The following is a 21825-nucleotide window of genomic DNA, read 5'->3' as shown; positions in this document are numbered from 1 at the left end:
GTTGTTATTGCATGCAAAATTACTTGCAAATTACCATGTCATTCATACGCCATTTGGTGCGACCGGGCTACTGCACATGCGCAGTAGGCTATGTGTTCTGGAAACACAGTGTTAAATCTGAAATGCACCTCCTGAGCTTCCTCACACACACAAACGCACACACTCGCCTGCCAAAGCAAAAGCCTTTACCTCTATAAAGGCAGATAAAATATTGAACATATTCTGTGACAGTGTGTGTTTTAAGATTCTAGCTGAGGTGTTTTTTTGCTTGCTGTTGCCACCCCGCAGCAGGCAACTCTTCGTCGTCCCTACAAACCCCCGAGACGATGAAGTAACACCCACTTTCCCCAGTGAGTCGACACGCTATAGTAAACAGAGAAGAAGAACAATGACGCCAGTGTGGGGTGAACAAACGGATCACCCCCCAGTGGAGCCCAGCATCAATAAAAAATTGGAATTAATGCCGAAAAGATTGAAAATGTGAGTTGGTTTTGGTGTGTTGTGACTGACATCGGCTCCTAATCAAAATCGAAATCTGTACTGATGTCCAGGTAGTGTGTGTTTGACACAAACGTTAGTTCTGTGTGTGTTGACTCGGCGCTCTGTTTGCTCCGTCCTGTTGGTTCCCATTCATCGTGGAAACTGGGGGTTGCCAATCAAAGCCTTCAGCTGCCAGCGGGGCGCTAATACACTTCTGGACCCCCCCTCCCCAAACCTGGCAACCCGAAACCGCCAACCAAACATCCACTCTGCGGTATTCTTCTCTAAAAACCCTCCCCACTTGTATCTGTCAGGGAAGCACTCGGAATAGTTTGTGATTAAATAAAGATTAGGCTCTCTGCATTAAAGATTCAAACGCACACATACACATGCACAGAATGAGTGAGCAGAACAAACACACACTCGCTAGATGCACCCATGGCATGCACACATGTATGTTCTGTACAGTGACATAAGGCACGCGTGCCACACATATTAGTATTAGCATACTTGGAATGACCTTTACACACTCGGAGGACGGATTAGACAGACAATGGTCCCAATCTATGCATGACTGCTGACTTCTAGCTCTAGTATCACACTAGATCCTACACTTCCCATAATGCAACTTCATTGCATCTTTTTCGTTAGACTCTCTGTACCTGGTAAACACAATATCATAGACATCAAGTCTATCAAGTCCTGTGTTTGTTGGACCCATCCACCTCCCCACCTGCCCGCCATAAGCAGTCTTTCTCACTTTTTATTCTACGTCACTAACATTGACTGTAGCATATTTACATTGCAGTCAGTACAGACTACATGGCGTACAAGCGACACGCTAAAAGCAAGAACGGTGTTCTTATTAAGCTAAGCTGTGCTAAGCTGAGCTTTTCCCCTTGCACATTATCATGTCATTCGTATTACTTTTTGTGCAACCGGGCTGCAAAACCTCCGCTGTGGTACTTCCCAATACAGTAGGCATGTCCAGGACCACATTTTGCTGTGTTGACACACACACAGACTGTCGTGGCTGGTAACAAGCCCTGCAGCTCAGAGTTAGACTTAGTTAAACAGACGGAAGGAAAAACTCTCCCTCCTCCATGCGTGGTCAGTTTTCCCTGGATAAACAATGGTTAAAAATGAATTTCATCTGAGTCAGTCTTTACCAGACGCTAAAAGTCTTGAGTTGAAGTTAATGAAAGATGGCATTTCTTGGCTGACGGCTGACTAGCTTCATCTCGTTCGTCCTCGTGTTCCTGTCTGATTCTCCCTCTTCTTGAGTGTTTTTTGGTCCCTTCGCTCCAGCTGCTCCAGCTTTATCTGATCTGGCCTTGAACAAACATCGTCTCTCTTTTTCTGTCTCTCTGTCCTCTCCATCAGTGGATCTATTTCTGTGGCACCTCACTGATGCAGCGGTATCACAACTGATTACATAATCCCTCAGCTCTCACTCTGCTCGTGTACTGTGTTTGTTCCTGTGCAAACATGCATAGTGCTTGTGTCCAGTGAGTCCTAAATGCTGGTAAAGTGAAATAAAGTAATCAAGGACATTTGTATAGTCAAATGTTTGAGGGACATTGACATGCCAGAAAAGAGTAACACTGGTCTGAAAACCTTCATAGGTGGGGAACAGACTTGGCTGAGCCTGGAGTTCAATGGACGCCATGAAAACAAAAAACAAATGTAATTATTGGCACAGAAAAACCAGCACATTTAAGATGAAAAAGCCTTCATCAATGTTACATGACAAAGAGACAAGAGATCTTAAATTCCACTTTCTTTTCTCACGTGTTCAGCCACGGTGGCTGTCACTTTGTTTCAAATGGAATAAGTCAACTAAAACTCATTCCGGCATCCTGGGAATGTACGGTATGAAATCAAAAGTACACATGGCAGCTTGCTGGAAATGGTTATACACTTAAAAGATAAATGGAAATACTTCTGTCACAAAAGAAACATGGAAATGTTAGAGTATTTGATAGGGATTTGTGTTAGTTTTTGAGATATTTAAAAAAGTAATTTCAGATTGGTTTATTGGAATGAGCGTTGGTGTTAGTTTTTCTTACTGCTTCTACCATTTGCCTTTAACCTGAGTTAAAGTTTCAAAGTTGAGGACCCCTTCTTGTTTTAAAGCAATAGTTCGACATTTTGGGAAATACAGTTATTCACTTTCTTGATGAGAAGATCAATACCACTCCAATATCTCTACACTAAATACTGTATGTAGCTGGAACCAGTAGGTGGATAGCTTAGCTTCATTAAACCACAACTGGATATAGGGGGAAACAGCTAGCCTGGCTCTGTCCAAAGGTTTGTAAATTCCGCCGGTTATGTGCTATGCTGGACTATTTCTTGGCCAGGACAAGTAACTTCCTGGAGTTTCTACTGGTTACCTTGCACACAACCCTGTGCCGGTTGGCAGATTTTGTTCAATTTATCCCCAACGGTTCGTGTGATATGTTACGAAAGTTATTCCTCATTTTTCGTGCGTTTTCCTACGAATGTCCAACAACAATGATGCACGTGTCAATTTCCGCTGGTTACATGCATACAGTCTTTTCAAAATAAACTTACATCTTCACAGGAAACAACTTGGTTAGATTTAGGCAACAAAACTGCTTACTTAGGTTTAAGAAAATATTGACTTGGTTAGGTTTAGGCTACAAAACTACTTAGTTGGGTTTAGGAAAAGATCACGGTTTGGGTTGAAATGACTCGGAAGTGGCGTAGCTTAAGTTCGGAAGTTACGTTACAAATAAATCAACGTTGACTTCTGGTTTCATGTGGAGTCTCACACCATTCTCCTTGGCAAAAGTCTGGTGTTTTGTGACCCACCCATCCACCCCGACCTCCTCCCTATGCTTCGTTTGTCGCTCTTCATACTTCCTGGTTCATGATTACGTGGATTACATACGAATTGATTTTGTGAGATATATACGAATTACAGTGCATTACTTTTTTGTAGGTATATCTACGAATGGTGTATGAGAACAGCCTTGTTTTGTTACCTTTGGACAGAGCCAGGCTAGCTGTTTACCTCTGTTTCCAGTCTTTGTGCTAAGCTAAGCTAAGCTGAACAGCTGCTGGCTATAGACCGGTATTAAAGAGAATAAGTGTATTTCCAAAAATGCAAAACTATCGCTTTCATTGATAAGTGTCCAGTTATTCCCATCCAGCTTCAACCATCAGGGCACAGAGAGAGAAGGCTAATTTCAGACTCTCCCTCCTCGGTGAGTCCGTTCAGCGAGCGGCGCTGGTTGTAAGCCGTGGGAAGGTAATAATGAAGTTGAGTCACTGCCAGCAACCATATTGGATTGACAGGCAGGAGACAGAAGGAAGTCTTTGTCTGAAGCTCGCCAAGCCTGCAGGGCTCAGGAGTGACGATAGTGTGTGTCACTGACAGAAATACCCCTGGCATCGCATTGTGTATGTGTGTGTGTGTTTCCTTGCATGTACAGTATGTTTCCCCACACAAAGTCTTCTTCTGGGTCATGCGTGTTTGCAGAAATCCAGACATTGCATATGCCAGGAATCACATTATTTGCAGAACTAATGAGTGAATTTCTAGCACGGCTTCCAATGCAAAACCCTCAAATAGACAGAAGTAATTGGCTTCCGAAGACACTGGACTCTCTACCTGCTACCAGTGAATGTTTGCATCTGTATTCCTAGGTGTTGGCGTGTCATTAACAGGGATTTCTCGCACTAGAAATAGCCTGGAATAGACAAAGGTAATTGGCTTTGCCTGTCACTTAATCAGATTAAAGGCATTGTAGCGTTTCACATTTACGTTTGAGGCTTTTCACTGACGATCTTATCTAAAGAGACTCAGAGGGAAGAATAAGCAGCTTATTGCCATCGTGAGGTAGATGCTGTAACTAGAACTGAACATTTGGTATTTGTTTTTATCCAAGAAGTTGGATTCTTTTAGAATATTTAACCACAAGAACTTGGTTGTGGGTTGCTGGCTACTTAGTTGCACACCATTGCACTTGTTTTATTCTCCAGTGCTTCCTTTTGGAAGGAATATAAGAAATTCAGACACTAAGAGACAGAAAAGTTTGTATAGGAAGCGTTTTTGGACAAAAAAGTCTTTTGCAGAAAAAACCCCACAAACAGTAAGGATTCACTGTAAACTCCTGCTTCGTCAGATTAAGAAGAAGACTGCCTGCTAAGTAACTGATATAGGCCGCATTTAGGGATTAACACTAACATTAACTCATGCACAGTGTCCAGGTTAATAGGGTTGTGTTACCGTGTTACTCTAAAGGCTTACGGCTTTTCTGAGGCTGAAATAACCGTTGCTCATCAGCAGCCTGCCAGGTCGACCTGGACGCCGACTGAACCACTGCAGCTTCTCACTTCTGTTAGCATTTAGCTCAAAGCACTGCTGTGCCAGAGTACGGATACATACACTGCATACAGTTATACATTGTGTTTAATGTAAGTTATGTATGAAATGATATACTGTATATTGTATTAAATACAGCATGAAAGCTGTTGAATAATCTAAGATATGCATGATGAGATCAAAATGGGTACTTATATCCTGTGAGGAAAAACAAAACTGGAGATCGAGAAGTTGTTCATATTCCATAGTTGATGAGAAAAAGAGGATTTTAACCTGACAGGTTATAAGTGTGTAAACGCAGTCTGATGTAAAAAGGAGGGGCACCTGAGGACGAGCTGATCAATAGCAGAACTCTGTTCAATTTACTTCCAGGAACGGCCGGCATTGTGGATTCCTGGATGAGCTGCATAATGAGTCACGGCTTGTATTGATGGAGTCTGAAAGCTGAGGTTTGATCCGGCGCTCCGGGGCCTCTGTGTGCTAAACCTTCACGCGTCTGCTTCACCAGTTTTATCGATTTTTAAAACAGTAGATTCAGTAAAGGAATGGAGGAGACTTTCACATTGTGTCTTCTCTGTAGACACTGAGACGCTACGACTCCCAGTTGACCTCTGACCTCTCTGATATGGCATTGAACAAGCTCTGTAAACGGCTATGAATTAATACAAATAGAAAGTCAGGAATTGGTTTAATGACAACAATAGATGTAGTAAAACTTTAAACATTTGGTGCGGTATTTGCACTCTATATTAACATGTACTCAACTGTTTGAATGTGTTTTGTATGTCTACGAAAAGTGTTGCATTTCTTGAACAGAACTGCCTAAGAATGCAAAATACATTTCAATGTAAACTGACAATGAAGTTGTATCGTATCGCATCGATGTATTGTACCATATTGTATCATATTGTATCGTACCGTACCGTATCGTATCATATTATATCGTATCGTATTGTACCATAACGTATTGTATCATACCGTACTGTATCGTATCACATTGTATTGTATTGTATTGTATCGTATTGTATCGTATTGTACCATACTGCATCGTAACGTATCGTATTGCATCGCATCGTACTGTATCGTATCGTACCATACTGTATCGTAACGTATCGTATTGTACCATACTGTATCGTATTGTATCGTATTGTATCGTATTTTACCATATTGTATCGTATCGTATTGTACCATACTGTATTGTACTGTATCGTATCGTACCATACTGTATCGTATCGTATCGTATTGTACCATACTGTATCGTATCGTATCGTATTGTAGCATACTGTATCGTAACGTATCGTATTGTACCATACTGTATCGTATTGTATCCAATCGTATCGTATCCAATCGTATCGTATCGTATCGTATCGTACCGTACCATACTGTATCGTATCGTATTGTACCATACTGTATTGTACTGTATCGTATCGTACCATACTGTATCGTATCGTATCATATTGTACCATACTGTATCGTATCGTATCGTATTGTAGCATACTGTATCGTAACGTATCGTATTGTACCATACTGTATCGTATTGTATCCAATCGTATCGTATCGTATCGTATTGTACCGTACCATACTGTATCGTATCGTATTGTACCATACTGTATCGTATCGTATCGTATCACATTGTATTGTATCATATCGTATCATATCATATCATATCACATTGTATTGTATCGTATCGTATCATATCGTATCGTATCGTATTGTATCGTATTGTATCATATTGTATTGCATCGTATCGTGTAGTACCATACTGTATCGTAACGTATCGTATCGGTTTTTCACGTGCTTGAAAATTTACTAGCTAACTAATAGTAAGCTAAAAGTAGCTGTGAAATAGCTAAAAGTAGCGGATATACAGTATGGTTTAAATAGATGGATGAAATTAACGGATAAACTGTTGAAATACCTAGCTAACGGATGGTGACACAGCTAAAAGGTAGGAGATTAATGGTTAAAATAGTTCGGTTTACTTCTGGTACTTCTGGTTGCAAAAAAAACAAGATGGTGACGAGCAAAATGCATAACTTAAGGCTTCAAAACGGAAGTCCACAAACCAACGGGTGACGTCACGGTGACTATGTCCAATTCTTATATACAGTCTATGTTTGTAACATGTCAGGTGGTGTTGATGAAGGTGTACTCGGTGGTGGTACATCTGGGGACAAAACAATTGGGAACCACTGCTTTAACACAAACTCTTCCTGGATAGTCACTCCCAGATCTGTCTTCATTCGGTGCTTTTGATTTGGCCGCGTCCAAAAGCTCCGCACGTACAAAAGCCTTCTATATTTAACTGGGATTTATTTTTGTCCTATAAATGACAACTGAGGCTGGTTTTTATTCTCAAAGGGGCTGAAACTAAAATGGCTCAAATGTCCAAAAACACACAAACACAGTGAAAGCTGCTGTAAATGTAAGACCTGAAGGGAAAAAGAGTCAAATAGGCTTAAAATATGGTGGAAAAAGAGTAAACAAAAATGAGAAGCGCTGCTTTTATCTGTTAATGCTCGCCGGAATAAGCAGTTTATACTGTCACACACACACACACACACACACACACACACTCGATGTTAATCACACCTCCAGGATTTAGATTTTTTGGAAACTCTCTCACATAAAAGCTCTGGTCTGGCGTAATTCATGCATGTGGTGCGATGTGGCAATCCAGCTGATCACCTGTGTGTGTGTGTGTGTGTGTGTGTGTGTGTGTTATTAAAGTATAAAGTGCTTATTCCTGCTCTGTCAGACACAGAGCTGCCGTTATGAAACGAGCAACTGTGTTGTTTATTCTCTAAACCTTTAAGAAGATTGGTGCCGTTTGGGCCGAGTGCGCCCGTTTGCAATGTGTGTGTGTGTGTGTGTGTATTAAGCACGTGAGGTTTGCATTCTGTCATCTGCTGTCGGCTATTTATGCATACACGTGAGGATATGGGCTTTGTGAGTGAGAAGAGGGCGGGCGAGGGACATAAGAATAAATGGTGGAAAACGAAAGAGAGAGAGAGAAGAAGTGTCAGACACTCAGAGAGAGGAAAAGATAAGAGCACAACAAGGAGTGGGGGAGAGGCAAAGTGACAGAAGGAGATAAAGCAATTAGTAGAAACAGATGAGACAGTGGTTGGAGAAAATAAACAAGAGAGAGAGAGACATATAGATAGAGAGGAGAAAAAGAAAGAGACAGGGAGAGAGGGAGCGGAGGAGGAGAAGAGAAAGGCAGCTCATGCTCCAGTGGAGGTGAAGTCATGCGAGCGGCGCTGCAGCTTTCTCTTCAGGCTGAGCAGCTCCAGCCTGGACGTGATGAACTGTCTTTAACTGCATCACCTGCCGCCACACACACACTAAAACACACACACACGAAAACACACAAAAGTGCATATTTGCTTGTATGCACTCACACTTCCATATTCCCCGACAAGCACGCCCAAAACGAGTCACACCTAAGCGCACACATGTAGAAACACTCAAGCTTGTACTTTGATACTCGTATAGACATATTGACATGATACATAATAATAATACACTCCCAATACTTAAAACCTCAAACAGTCCATTGAAGATGTGAAAATTGGACAAATTGTCCCCCCACTTTCCAAAAACCTAAAACCAAAACCAAACACTGATCTACTATTAATCAAAAGCACAACAAATACAAGTGCACTTGCATTCACAAACACACATTACAGCATGCACATGTTTACTTGAACACGTCAAACTTTCTCAGTGAGTTTTGAGCGGAAAATCAACAAGTTGTTTCTAGTTTTGGGAAAACTTTTTCATGGCGTGTGAATAAGAAAAACAGAGTGGAGGTTTTTGGAGTGGGTAAGTCTTCTCTTGGATCGGCGCTCAAGCAAAAAAAATTGCAAACCAGCTTTGACCGAGTCCATGAAAACACTGAAACTCAAGGCGCTTCAGTTACTTTTGGGAGATAAAATGCGGCATTGGTCAAACGAAGACGTCTTAGAAGCCTGTTTTTGTGTGTTCACATAGCGCACGCTAGTTGGGGTTTGATTTAGGGCTAAGTTTCGTTTGAGGTTAAGTACCACAGAAGATGCTTGGGGTTAGGGTCAAGGTCGAGCTCAGATTAAAGTATGGCAGATCAATGGGGAAACAGGCTTCGAAGCAACAGGTACAGTTTCAAGAACTTGTCATGAGATTTCTGTAACTCCCCATTTTTGCTGAGAGTTTTAATGCCAATGGGAAGCCTATAGTAATACCAATACTTGTGATTATGTAGTAAAACACCAAAATCTGATTCTGTAATGTAAGGAGGTCAACAACATCTACATCTAAATATCTAAATCTACTTTGGAGTTTTTGGTATTTGCAATCAAAATGTTGTCTGTGACCACGACAAGAACTTTTGCAGGGATAAATGTTATATATATTAAAAATATTCAAAGATACTCAGTTTACCATCACGGAAGACGAAGAAAACCTGCTAATATTCACATTTGAGAATCCAAAACATTGGCATTTTTGCCTTAAAATGACTTTTCCGATTCATTTCATTTCATTCAAAGGCAGTATAAGGTTTCATCTTGTATCCAGAGTAAACATCTATCAAGCACTTCTTTTTCTTTTTCTTTGACATGGAAAATGTTTGGCCCAAACTCTGTAACGTTTGGATCTAATTGCACAAAAGATTTCTTTCAATGTGGATCCAACTTTGGCACTTCAGGTATGCAGCTGAAAACTTTTTGCACACAAGCAGAAATCATCATGGGAGAGATGTAGACTAACCTGTGTAGTTGCTGGTGGTGCTCTGAGTTTGCAGAGCCCCTGTCTGCGCTTCTGTCTGCGCTTCTGTCTGTGCTTCCATCGGCATCTGGGTTTCAGTCTGCAGGTCCGGCTGCAGCTGGATCGCCGTCGTGCCGGTCCAGTCCTCACTGGGCAGCGACGTGTTAGCAGTGCTCTGTAAGTCCTCGGGGCTCAGCGTGGAGCCTCTGGCCAGGACCAGAGCACAGAGCAGGGGCCACAGCAGCATCCAGAGGTGGGCGCCTGTGCTTTGAGGGGTGGGTGACACTTTGGGAGACATGTGGTCAGGTAGTGAAGAAGAAGAAGAAGAAGAGGAAAGAAGGATGAGGGATTCACAGCCTCATGGTCAGTAGAGTATGAGGTGGAAAGATCCTTTAGAGGAAAGTTTGGTCCTGTCTTCTGCCTCTGACTTCCTCTCCTCTCCCCTTCCCTCCACTCCTCTTCTCTTACTTCTTCTTGTCTGTCCTCCTCTCCTCACTCCCTTGACGGAGAGAGGAAAGCTCCCTCTGCGATTCCACTCATGATGCTGCAAGAAGGTATGAGAAGGAGAGAAGGAGAGGAGTTAAAGGAGTATGTATGTATATGTATATCCAGCTGTACTTTCCTCTCCTCTCCTCTCCTCTCCTCTCCTCTCTGTCCCTCAGCTCGTGCTCTCGCTGCTGACTCGGTCCGCTGCTCTCTCTCTCTCTCCCTCCCTCTGATCTCCCACTGGGCTGACTGAGCTCTTGCATAACAGCAACTCATTCGCTGAGCTGTGCTGAGCTGGAACTCATGCAGCCTTAAGTCCTGATACTCCTGGTTGCTGCTCTTTCCCTCTCTGCCCCTTCTCGTCACGTTTCCCTTTCACCCTGGAGTTTCAATGTATTGATATTGTGAAGGTGTCACTTAGACTTTTATACCGGGAAACCATTCAGACTGATCAATGTTTGCTATTGGATCGCCCCGCTGGATCCCCAAACTAAGGGGTTAGCTTTGTGAACGCCAGCTCAGCGAACGCTTGTACCAAAGTTTGAACAGAGAGTACAATAAAGCAGACTGAAAACTAAAGCAGAATTTGTTTGAAAACTCTTGTGAGACATCGCTGCTCGATGACCTATCCTGACCTCAACTATTCAAGGTCAATGCCTAACCTTAACTATTCAAGATCAATGCCTAACATCAGTCATCTCGCGACAGTTTCGCAACTCGCGGGTACCTTCTATACGCGACCATCTGCAGGTGCTGCTTGGGTTTTCTGCAAGTTTCAGATGGTGATGATGATTGACCACATCAAGAAAATTGCAGAAGTGAAATCTCTATGTATTTATACAGTATAACTAGAAATCAGTTCTTTTGTCAGAGGTATCTTACTGCTTACGATGCACGACTTAGATTCTCACGATATCACAAGATCACGCGAGAATTGCGAGATCGAGAGATCACACAAAAACCCATCTGGTCAGGCATCAAGTAATGTGTCTGGACCAATCAGCGTCCCGTGAGGAGCTACTGGCAGCTACAGGTGTGGCTTAGGTGTGTGTGACACGACAAAAAGAGGCAACTGTTTGTTCTAGACAACGATGGCAGCTCCTGAAGAGATATATATCCGAACTGGAGAGTATTTTTTCATTGAAAGAAGAGCAAAGAACAACATTGAAGGCTTTTCTCGGTGGAAAAAGGTTTTTTTCACTCTTCTCCTGACTGGCTTCGGCAATAGTTTGATTGACAGATGATTCATCCAATCACCTGCCAAGTATTTTTTAAAAGTGCCTGCATTACCTTTTCCAAACGGGAGCGTGTCCATGTTTCCTCAAATCAAACTCCAGATCAGAAGGTTGTGTGTTCAAATCACATCAAGGTCAAGATGTGTTTGGTGCAAAAATTGAGTACAAGTAAAATGGAGAATCAGCAAGAAGAGTTCAGCGTTACTAATCACAACAAGCCTAATAAATTCAACGTGACTTGTGTTTGAATCTCTTGTGTTTTTCACTCATGCGGTGCAAAAACGTGACTTCAGTACCTGCCTGCCTTCCCCCTTTGTCTCTGAGTGTGCACACCATCTCCCATTTGTGTTGTAGTTGTGTGGTTGTGAGTGTGCGTGCATCCTCATGTGGGACTGTATGTGTCACAGGTGGATGCTCAGGTGTAATATGATGACCCTGACGGCTCTTTGTTGATAGCTCTCTAGTCAGAAAGTCCATGAAAAGGCATGAATAATTGAAGCATCTGGGAACCAAAAATAGGAGAAAGAGACGGAGAGAGAAAAGAAAAGAGATGGAGGTGGAGAGCGACTGAAGAGTGAGAGGAGAGGAGAGTGAGCGATGACATGAGAGCGGGAGGAAAACAATCACAGAGCGAAGGAAAGACAGCAAAGAGATTGGAAAAGAAAGACAGATGAAGTGAGATCCGGCAGCTTTTAGACGGAGAAAACCGCCATCTATCAAATGCTTGGCCAGTAAATGGGGACGCGGTGGGCTCTGCTGCCACGAACTACATTATTTACAGATACAGCTTTGCCAAAGTGGACACAGGAAAGGCTTCAAAGGACCGATCCAAGGTTTTATTTAGAGCCATCAAATTATAGCTGCACTAGGCAAGGTTTTTATGGTAAAAATACACCCATCCTATCAGGAGGAATCAGACAGTGGGGCTTGAACGGAGCCGGTGGGTTCAGGTGTCAGGTCTATCTCTTAATGCACAGGAACACAGTGATGAGTTAGGAAAAGATTGACTTGGTTAGGTTTAGGCAAAAAAACTTCTTAGTTAGGTTTAGGAAAAGATCGACTTGGTTAGGATTAGGAAACAAAACTACTTAGTTAGGTTTAGGAAAAGATCAACTTGGTTTATGTTTAGGCAACAAAACAACTTAGTTAGGTATAGGAAAAGATCGACTTGGTTAGGTTTAAGCAAACAAAACTACTTAGTTAGGTTGAGGAAAAGATCAACTTGGTTAGGTTTTTCCAACAAAACTACCTAGTTGGGTTTAGGAAAAGATCGACTTACTGAGGTTTAGGCAACAAAACAACTTGGTTAGGTTTAGAAAAAGATTGTGATTTGGGTTAAAATAACTCCGGAAAGGCGTAACTTAAGTTCAGAAGTTACGTGAGATATAAATCATTGACTTCTGGTTTCACACGTGGAATGAACAACGATCTCCTGGACAAAAGTCTGGTGTTTTTTGACCAACCCTTCCACCACGACCTCCGCGGCGTTTATCGCTCTTTATACTTCCTGGCTCACAATTACATGGATTACATATAAATTTATTTTTTGGAGATATATAGGAATTATATCGTGCATTCATTTTCGTAGGTACAGCTACAAACAGTGTATGAAAACAACCTGAAAGCTGCACTAATCAGTATTTTAAAGTGAAAGAGGTCCCTCATACTGATAAACACGCACAGAGCCAACTATGCGGTTTCCCCCCGGCTCTGCAAAGCTTTTTAGTCTCTTTTAGCTCATTGTTTGGTTTTTGAGCCCACTTTCATCGACCTTTGGACAAATTTTTTCATCGAAAAAGCTCCGATAAACCCACCAAACAGCAGACAGATAGTTAGCACCGAGCTAAAGTGGAACATCCGGTAGGTAAAGAGCTTTGGGCGGCCAGAAACTTGACTGCAACTAAATGCTAAAGTTGCTCTGTGTCTGCTGGATGTGTATGTAGGCAATGGTTTGCTAACACATTCGCCATAGTAACAACAACCTTAAGCACAGTTTGATCATTACCAGTATTTACTTACATAAACATTAACAATGAATAATATATAATGTCCTTAATATGCTACTTGCAGCATCATTTTTCACATCAATAAATCATAACCACATTAATTATGAAACATACTCTATGTATAACTAGTGCAAACAAATGAGATTGTCACTGAGCATGACTATCAGCCTCTATCAGGGTATACTACTATACTATACTGGGTTGCTTTATGGCACAAAACAGGAAGAGAAGTGAAGCTCAGATGGTGGAAAGAGTGAAAGTCAAACTGATTAGTGCAGCTTTAATATGTACTTTCTGAAATGTAAAGTGCTGCTTGTGGTGTACTTGCACAGCTGATATTGGCTATAATATCAACAGCAGCTTTTTGCAGTGTGGAGATGGTGCAGAAAAATATTCTATATATATATATATATATATATAATATAGAGAAAAAAGGCTGGTCTAATATCCTGGGGAAATGCTAATTTTGTGTACGGCGGTCCAGAAAAAGTTGAAATGATTTCAAGTTCTGATGTCTGTAAAAACATTCGACGTCACTGCATAAAAAAGACACACAGATCTGAGCTTATCAGCTAGAGGGAGGAAAAAACCTTGTTTTGATGATTAATAAAGCTCCATGCATGTACAGTGGAGTTATTTTGAAGAGCATTAAACACTAGAAATCTGTCCGTCACACACAAACACACACTCACAGAGGCAGTGGCAATCTGTAGCTCTGTCACTATCAACCTAATCCCTAATGCGACATCTTAGAGCACATTAAATACCGTTATATAATACAGAAAACACAGCACACATGCACTTTAACACTATAAGTGTGTGTGTGTGTGTTTGTGTATTGTGTGTGTGTGGAGCACAGCAGCATATAAAGCCAATAATCAGTGCTAAGTATGGAAAGTGCAGGGTCACGCAGGACGGAGGGGCTTTCCTCTAACGAGAGGTTAGCAAAGGACAAGACAGCCCTTCTCACCAGGGTTCAAGTAATCTGTGGCAGCAGCTCAAATGATGGCGATCTGGAGGAATTCTTGTGAGGAATGAGGGGATAATGAGGCCGACGCGTTGAGCCAAAAGCAGCTCTGACTGGGCCGCAGTTTGAAACGGGATTCTCTGCAGCGCCGGGAAAACTCTGATTCTGTTTATTCCACTTTGATTATATTTTACTCAAAGACTTCAGCTTTTAGTGCAAACCACTTGTGGAAACCAAGCCTGTAGTGAAATATTATTTTTATTTCATTTGTCGAAAGTTATACATACTTATATAAGCTCTGCATGCTTTCAAGTCTCTGTCTGTAAACTCTCTGAACATTTATTTTCCTGCCTGCTAACTCTGATTTGCAAATGTGTGCCTTAATTTCCATGCTTTCAAACTTAAATCTGCACGCATCAATATTTTATATTAATGGGATGTTGCCACGACAGATAAAATGACTGTACGTGATGCAAAAGAGGTCTCTCATTGTCGCAAACCCACCCAACTCAGAACTTTCTCTCAGCTCTACAGAGCACTTTAGCATCTTTCAGCTCATTGTTTTGGTTTTGGTTCACTCACACTGCTCTCATCAGCCTGTTTCCAGCAAGCAAAATGATAAACCCACTGAAAACTACTTACTCAGCATGAAACATCAGCGACGTAAACGACGCAACGCAGTGCAGCATTTAACAGCTAAAGAGCCAGATATATGCATATATGAAAGGGCAGGATTCAACTACTACAGTTGGCTAAATCATTTAGTGACAGTAGGATTTGGAGCTAAAAGATCCTGGACTGATGTCTCCAAGTGGGATTCATTTAGTAATTTTAGCATGACATAATTGTACATAGTTCAAGTTATCTTTAGCTTTCAAAATAGAGTTTTCAGGTACAATTAAGGTAACAAAACTAAGATGAAAAGTTTTTTTTTAGAGCACACCTTCATGACTTAATTTTTTAATATTTTATTTTTAGTGCTCATGCCTCTTTCTTCTCTGGACCTGTCTGCTCCCAAACTAAGTCGACTCATTACTGTCAGTACATCTGCACTGCATCTAACTCCCGCTCCTGCAGCCATAACATCGTCATACCAGCAGCAGTAAACAACTCTCAGGGTCTTACTGCAGCACAGTGGGGTACTGTAGACTGAGGCGTCTTCACTGATTGGATTCATGTTCCTCATACTTTACTGAAAGTATTCTACATCTGTTAAAAGTGTTTTTCTGTGAAGCACCAGAGGGATCTCGGGGCTTCTGATTCTGATTCCTGCTGCGACAAGAAAGAGAAGCGAAGCGGGGGTCGAACAAGAGGGAGGGGGGGATTTGAAGGGCAGGGATCAGCACTGGAAGGCAGCTGGTTCAATCCCTGGGACAGCTGGGGTATGATCCTTCACGAGGAACCACTGCTGGAGCGTCCTTGAAGTGTCCTTACTGAAGTATTCTGTTCATACAGCCAATTAGACTGTTGTCAGGCTATTAAATAGGCATTATCAGTCGCTATAAGCCCCATAGGTGTGGGTCAATAGGGGCGTACTACACCCACTAGTAGGTTTTTATCATATATTCACATGGTAGATCACTGAAAGAAGGTATAAAAGAAGACGACAGCGACCTCTGGCAAACGTAGTAATGATGACAGGAGCAGAAGTCAGGTGCTGTAGTATTGACAGCGTGAAACTCCATATGGGGCAGAGGTTGAGGACGATGGATGGGACATAAAACACAGGACTTTCACCTTTCAGGAGACCGGCATTTGCATCCCATGTGAAAGCAACAATGTGTAGTTGTGTTTGTTTTGGGTGTTATTTTAACCCAAAACATGTTTTTCCTTACACTTAACTAAGTGTTTTTTGTTGCCTAAACCTAAAGAAGTTGTAGTTTTGTTGCCTAAACCTAAAGATGTTGTAGTTTTGCTGCCTAAATCTAAAGAAGTTGTAGTTTTGTTGCCTAAACCTAAAGAAGTTGTAGTTTTGTTGCCTAAACCTAAAGATGTTGTAGTTTTGCTGCCTAAATCTAAAGATGTTGTAGTTTTGTTGCCTAAACCTAAAGATGTTGTAGTTTTGCTGCCTAAATCTAAAGATGTTGTAGTTTTGTTGCCTAAACCTAAAGATGTTGTAGTTTTGCTGCCTAAATCTAAAGAAGTTGTAGTTTTGTTGCCTAAACCTAAAGAAGTTGTAGTTTTGTTGCCTAAACCTAAAGATGTTGTAGTTTTATTGCCTAAACCTAAAGATGTTGTAGTTTTGTTGCCTAGACCTAAAGATGTTGTAGTTTTATTGCCTAAACCTAAAGAAGTTGTAGTTTTATTGCCTAAACCTAAAGAATCCTTTTTGTTTCACTTCAAAACGTGACGTTTCATTCAGTTTTACATGTTAGAACGTGTTACTTTTACAACGTATTAGGCATTGTAGGCCCGTACTAACCCATATCTATGGTGCTTATGGCGACTGATAACGCCTATTCAATGGCCCGATAACAGTCGAATCAGGTGCAGCCTGACAACACAGTCTGCCGTTGTTTTGATGAGAAAAGTCACGTGCCTTACAGATAATTTATGTGTTTGTTTGCGAGGAGAAAGCACTCCCCACACTAGCTGATGACTTAGAGGTGTTGAGAACTAAAGGGTAGCCTCAAAACGACTGCTGAAGTTAAGTGTGAAAGATGAGATAACTTGAAGTTATCGATCTCTGCCGGGGAAACTGGGCCATCACAGCAGCTGAAGAGAGGAGGAGTGGTGAGACGTGAAGAAAAACAGGAAAGTTAAAAAATATAAAACCAGAGAAAACTAAACTTCTCTGGTTTCCACACGTGCAGATTACCGCTCAACTCACGAGACCAAAAACACTGAACTACTTGTAAATCTGTACTCTGAGGATTTGAGTGAAGATCCGAGCTTTGGGTGGCTCCCTGCAGCTTTGACGTTAATTTGGGAGGCGAGCAGCAGTGGCAGATTAGAAATAAGCAGTTGGACAGATAAAGGGGCAGTGACACTGTGTGTGAGGCCGGGAGACTTTGGGACCCCTGGAGCTCGTCTGATCTGCCACTTGATCTACGCTGCGGGGACCTGGCTGCAGTAAAGAGTCGATAGTAAGAAAGTGATTGGTCGGAAAGGTCAATGAGAGGGCAGCAGCACGATGACGTCTGAACTCCTAAATGTTCATATTTCACCTTTCACAGTGCATATTAACCATGCTGAAACTAAGGGGGAAAAGAGGATTTACAAAGCTTAAAAATTACAAAACCAACTGAACTTGAACTGAAATAAAACAGATGAAAAATATTAGGAATATGGATTTATAAAAACTGATGAAAGCCTAATCATCTTGCCTCTGCGAGGGCCGAAGGTTAAAAGACTGTGGCTCTGGCGAACAGCAGACTCTGTATGGATTTAGATTTGGTTGCCAATATGAAGTGTGTTTTTGTGTTGTGTGTGTGTTTTATGCGTTTTGGATGCAATTCCTAATCTGAGTTCAGAGTTCGCTGCAATCTGGCACCGCGTTTTCTATTTACATTTCAGGACCTTTCACTAAACTGTAATCCAGAGGGGGAACGGATTCCTCTCTTCCATCAGCAACACCAACAGAGTGCTAAAAGGCAGTAAATTAAAAAACTCTGAAATGATAGGAACGTGTGACCTTGACACAAAAAAGCTTTTTAATAAAATATTTAAAAACAAGAAAGGAAGGATAAAACAGCAATACTACATTTTTTTTTTTTTTTAAACTCATATAACTAGAGCTTAATAGAAATTCATTGAATTACAATGTGTGACAGTGAGAAGTCTTTTTACTCTCATGAACCAAAGCTTGTTCAGTATTTACATAAAATAAAAGCAGTATATGTCATTTGCTGGGGAAGTGTGCAACACCATCTTGTGGTTATTAGGTGATATCGCAACTTGATCTTCATTTCTCTCCCCATGCACCTTACATATTAAAGGGGACCTATTATGCTTTTCCCCTTTCTTTTAGTGTGTTATATAGTTTTTTGTGCATGTAAAATGTCTGCAAAATTACAAAGCCCAAAGTCCACATCAGAGGGAGTTCCTAACTTTACAAAGTTAGGAAAGCAATGTTTAAGTCAAGCCCCTGATTTTGCCTTGCACATACAAGACACTATCGGTATCAGGACTAAAAAAGTCAGATTGGTGCATCCCTATTGAGGATTATGATTATTCTCCTGTCTGTAGCCCAACTCTTACTTTGGATATTTGGGATTTGGGCAAAGTAAAACAAGCTGATGCTCATGAACAGGATTCAGCACCACAGCAGACCGGACAGCTCCGCCTCAGACTAACCAGCTTGTGTGAGAAGATACTGTAGCTAACAGTCTAATGTATGCATGTTTAATGATTTATGCTGATTGTAGTATATTGTACAATGATAAGTGTCTTAAGGCTCTGATTGTTATTATACCGCCGCGACAACGTAGTCGGAGTGTATATAGCGCTCCACGTGTCCGTCCTTCTGGAGCAGAACTCGGAAACTATTCAACTTAGTAACTTCAAATTTGGTCTGATGGTTGACAGTGTGGTCTAGTTGTGCCTTCTGGAGGGTTAAAGTCCAGGGTGCCCAAAGTTTTAGAAATTTTGGCCAAAAACTGTGATTTTTTTTTTGCCTTCAATTTCGTTTCTGAAGCAGAACTCGGAAGCGATTTAACTTTGGAACTACAATCTTTGAGCCGTTTTTCGTTTGGTGGAGCAGTTTTGACTGTAAAGTGGTGGACAGACACTTGCACTATGTAGTATAAAAATACTGCAGAAAACTCATAATTACAGAAGTAAAGAACAAAAGAAGAATTTGTCTACTTGCCCCAAAAGACCTAAGGCAGCAGAGAAAATAAATTCTTTGTTTTGTCCTTTTGCAGACACATTTGATGTGGTCTTTCCAAGATAACAGACGGTTTATCATTACAAAAATGTTTTGTCCCCCATTAGTCAGTTAGACACAAAAACACAGGGAAATAGAGTCCAGGTTGCAAAAAATACCAAAGTTACCCTTTAAATTATGGCCAATGTGTTAGCAGATAGTTGCTTATTTACACCTTCAGCAGACAGCAACAATATTTACTCTCCTTTAGCTCTGTTTTGTCTCTATATCTGGCTCTTTAGTTTCCAAAATCCTGGCAAACCGTTACGAGTACCTGGCAGCAACCGTAACCCTGCAGAGTCACCGAAGCCACCAGCCAGACTCTAATCCAATCAAAACCAGAGGGAGGGGCCAAAGGACAAACGGAGACCTGCCAAATGACGGAATTGACTAACTTCACCTGCTGAGAGGCTGCGCGGGGCAGCTGTTGGTCTAGACACGACAGCCCAGCGTGACTTACACTTAGACAAATACTGTTACTGTTTGAAACAGAAAATAGATTTTACCATGTACGTTGCACTTTTATGGTATGTTTTGGCACTTCTAACCCTCCATACTATCTGTGGTAATGAGAATGAGTGACAGTTCTATAGCACTGCCTATTAGACACACACACACACAGTGGGAACTCTGTGTGAAGTGTGAAGCCATTGACAAAGTCTTACACAGTTTAAGACTTAAAGAGGTTTAGTGAGAATTAGCCAACAGTGATTGGATTACGTGAGCTCAAAGGTCCAATGAAGAGGAGACAAACAAACACACACAACAAATAACTTAATTTGTGGAGCTATAAATTATATCCAAACCAGTCAGAAGCCTTTAGTGCTCATATTTACATTTGTGTTGTTGTAATTTAAACAATATTTCTGCATAAAATAGCACATTTCCTTCATTTATTTGTCATTCTAATTGTAAAAAATCCCACTTCTTCTTCTTCTCCATTTTCACACATTACAGTAGATTGAGTGGATAATCCCTTGAAATGTCTCCCTTGCTTTTAGCAGGCAGCCAGGGGTGGGATTTTTGCTCGCTGGATGTAGAAGCTAAGAATTAATCCTCATTACACAATGAAGGAAAAGCTGTTGGTGAGTTTAAATGTTGCATGTGGGAATTTTTGTTGTGTGACGGCCCTACGCATGGTTTTGAATACGCTGCTTTAATGTAACACTCTATGTGTTTTAAAGGGGACATATCGTGCTCATTTTCAGGTTCATACTTGTATTTTGGGTTTCTACTAGAACATGTTTACTAGCTTTAATGTTCGAACAACACATTATTTTCCTCATGCTGTCTGCTTGAATATACCTGTATACACCCTCTGTCAGAAACGCTCCGTTTCAGTGCATTTCAACGAAATGGCAACGGAATTGCGTTGCTAGGAAACAGCTTGGGTCCATGTTTACTTCCTGTCAGCTGATGTTATTTACATACACTGCAACAGGAAATAAACTGGAACACATTTAGAATGTTTACCTTTAAAACTGTGAAATTGTCTATATATTGTAGATTTGTGACATCACAAATGTACAGAAATCCTGACGGCTTGTTTCAAACGCACAGTTCCTGAATACGGGCTGTGTGTATTTATCTGTAGATTGAGCGTTTTGATAGTTTAACAGTATTTATATAGCACTTAAACCTACTTTATGAAATAAAAGACATGAAAATCGCACTTTTTACAATATGGGACCTTTAAAGTGTTTTATAACTTCTGACCGAGGTCTGCTGCTCCTGGCAGGAAAATGTCACTTTATGGACATTTTTTTTTAACTAAACAGAAAATGACAGAATATTTTTGGCATCATTGGACAAAAATTCCATAATAACCTTTCAGCATATTGTAATTCAAGTGTTCTGAGAGAAAGCTAGACTTCTGCTCCTCCTCATGGCTCTGTTTTTACTGCTTGTTTTCCTCCGGTCTGTGAAATCTTGCAGATGCTGTTAGGAGCACTGGAGGAAACAGAGGCATATGCTTTTTTTCAGGTGACCTGTTTCATGTAAATATTGCCATTAGGCCTGGCTCCTATCTGGGAGATGCACCAGTGTGCACCACCTCAGTGAATCCTCTAGAAGGCAGTGTGTGACTACAGCCTCAACTAAGTGGGTCCCATTCTGGCCTCGGCTCTGTTTGTTTCACTGTCAACCTGGTGGGTGTGTAAAGAATTCCTACGAGGAAAATAAAGTGTTTTTTTTAACATTACAGCATGTAAACATGTTCTAGTAGAAACACAAAATACAAGTGCAAACCTGAAAATGAGCATAATATGGGACCTTTAAAGTATTCTGTGTTATTGTAGTTATTATAATTATACATCCCTGCAGAATTAAATTTTCCATTTTATATTGCATCCCTACTATTCTAATATTATGTCCCTCATTATTTCCCTCTTAGTCTGATTACATTCTTGCAAGAGTTTTACTGCAAAAACCTCAGGATGCATGCACGCCCCTTGTGCAAACTTTACTCAGTTCTGATTGGTCGATACAGAGCCAGAGAGGGTGGGGAGAAGCAGTGATTAATTAGCATACCTATCCAAGGCTCATAAATGTGCCTGCAGCCTCCTTCACCTGATGCCTCAACCAGCATCAACCAAACAGAGGAGGAGAGGAGAGGGACTGCAGAGGGTGCAGAGTGAGTGCATGGCACCAGACTCCAACAGGGTGGAAGTAAAGTTCAGATTTGG

The 21825-nt window shown here is 41.3% G+C and overlaps 1 protein-coding gene across 2 annotated transcripts in view; it reads right to left on the bottom strand.

Annotated features, from left to right (window-relative positions):
- zgc:162331 (uncharacterized protein LOC793007 homolog) overlaps positions 1-21825 on the bottom strand; it is a 28852-nt gene that overhangs the window by 6870 nt on the left and 157 nt on the right. Inside the window, exons 1-2 of one of the 2 annotated variants that reach the window (XM_037760124.1) lie at positions 21671-21758; positions 9584-10124 (exon numbers count right to left, since the gene is read on the bottom strand). In XM_037760124.1, the coding sequence (XP_037616052.1) occupies positions 9584-9878 (295 nt within the window). In that variant the 5' untranslated portion in view covers positions 9879-10124; positions 21671-21758. Of the gene's footprint in view, positions 1-9583; positions 10125-21670; positions 21759-21825 lie in introns of those variants that run through there. The other variant, XM_037760123.1, reaches the window with a different exon arrangement.

Source organism: Sebastes umbrosus, chromosome 23 (genome assembly GCF_015220745.1).
Source record: "Sebastes umbrosus isolate fSebUmb1 chromosome 23, fSebUmb1.pri, whole genome shotgun sequence".
NCBI lineage: Eukaryota > Metazoa > Chordata > Actinopteri > Perciformes > Sebastidae > Sebastes > Sebastes umbrosus.
This window is presented reverse-complemented; position numbering and strand designations above follow the sequence as displayed.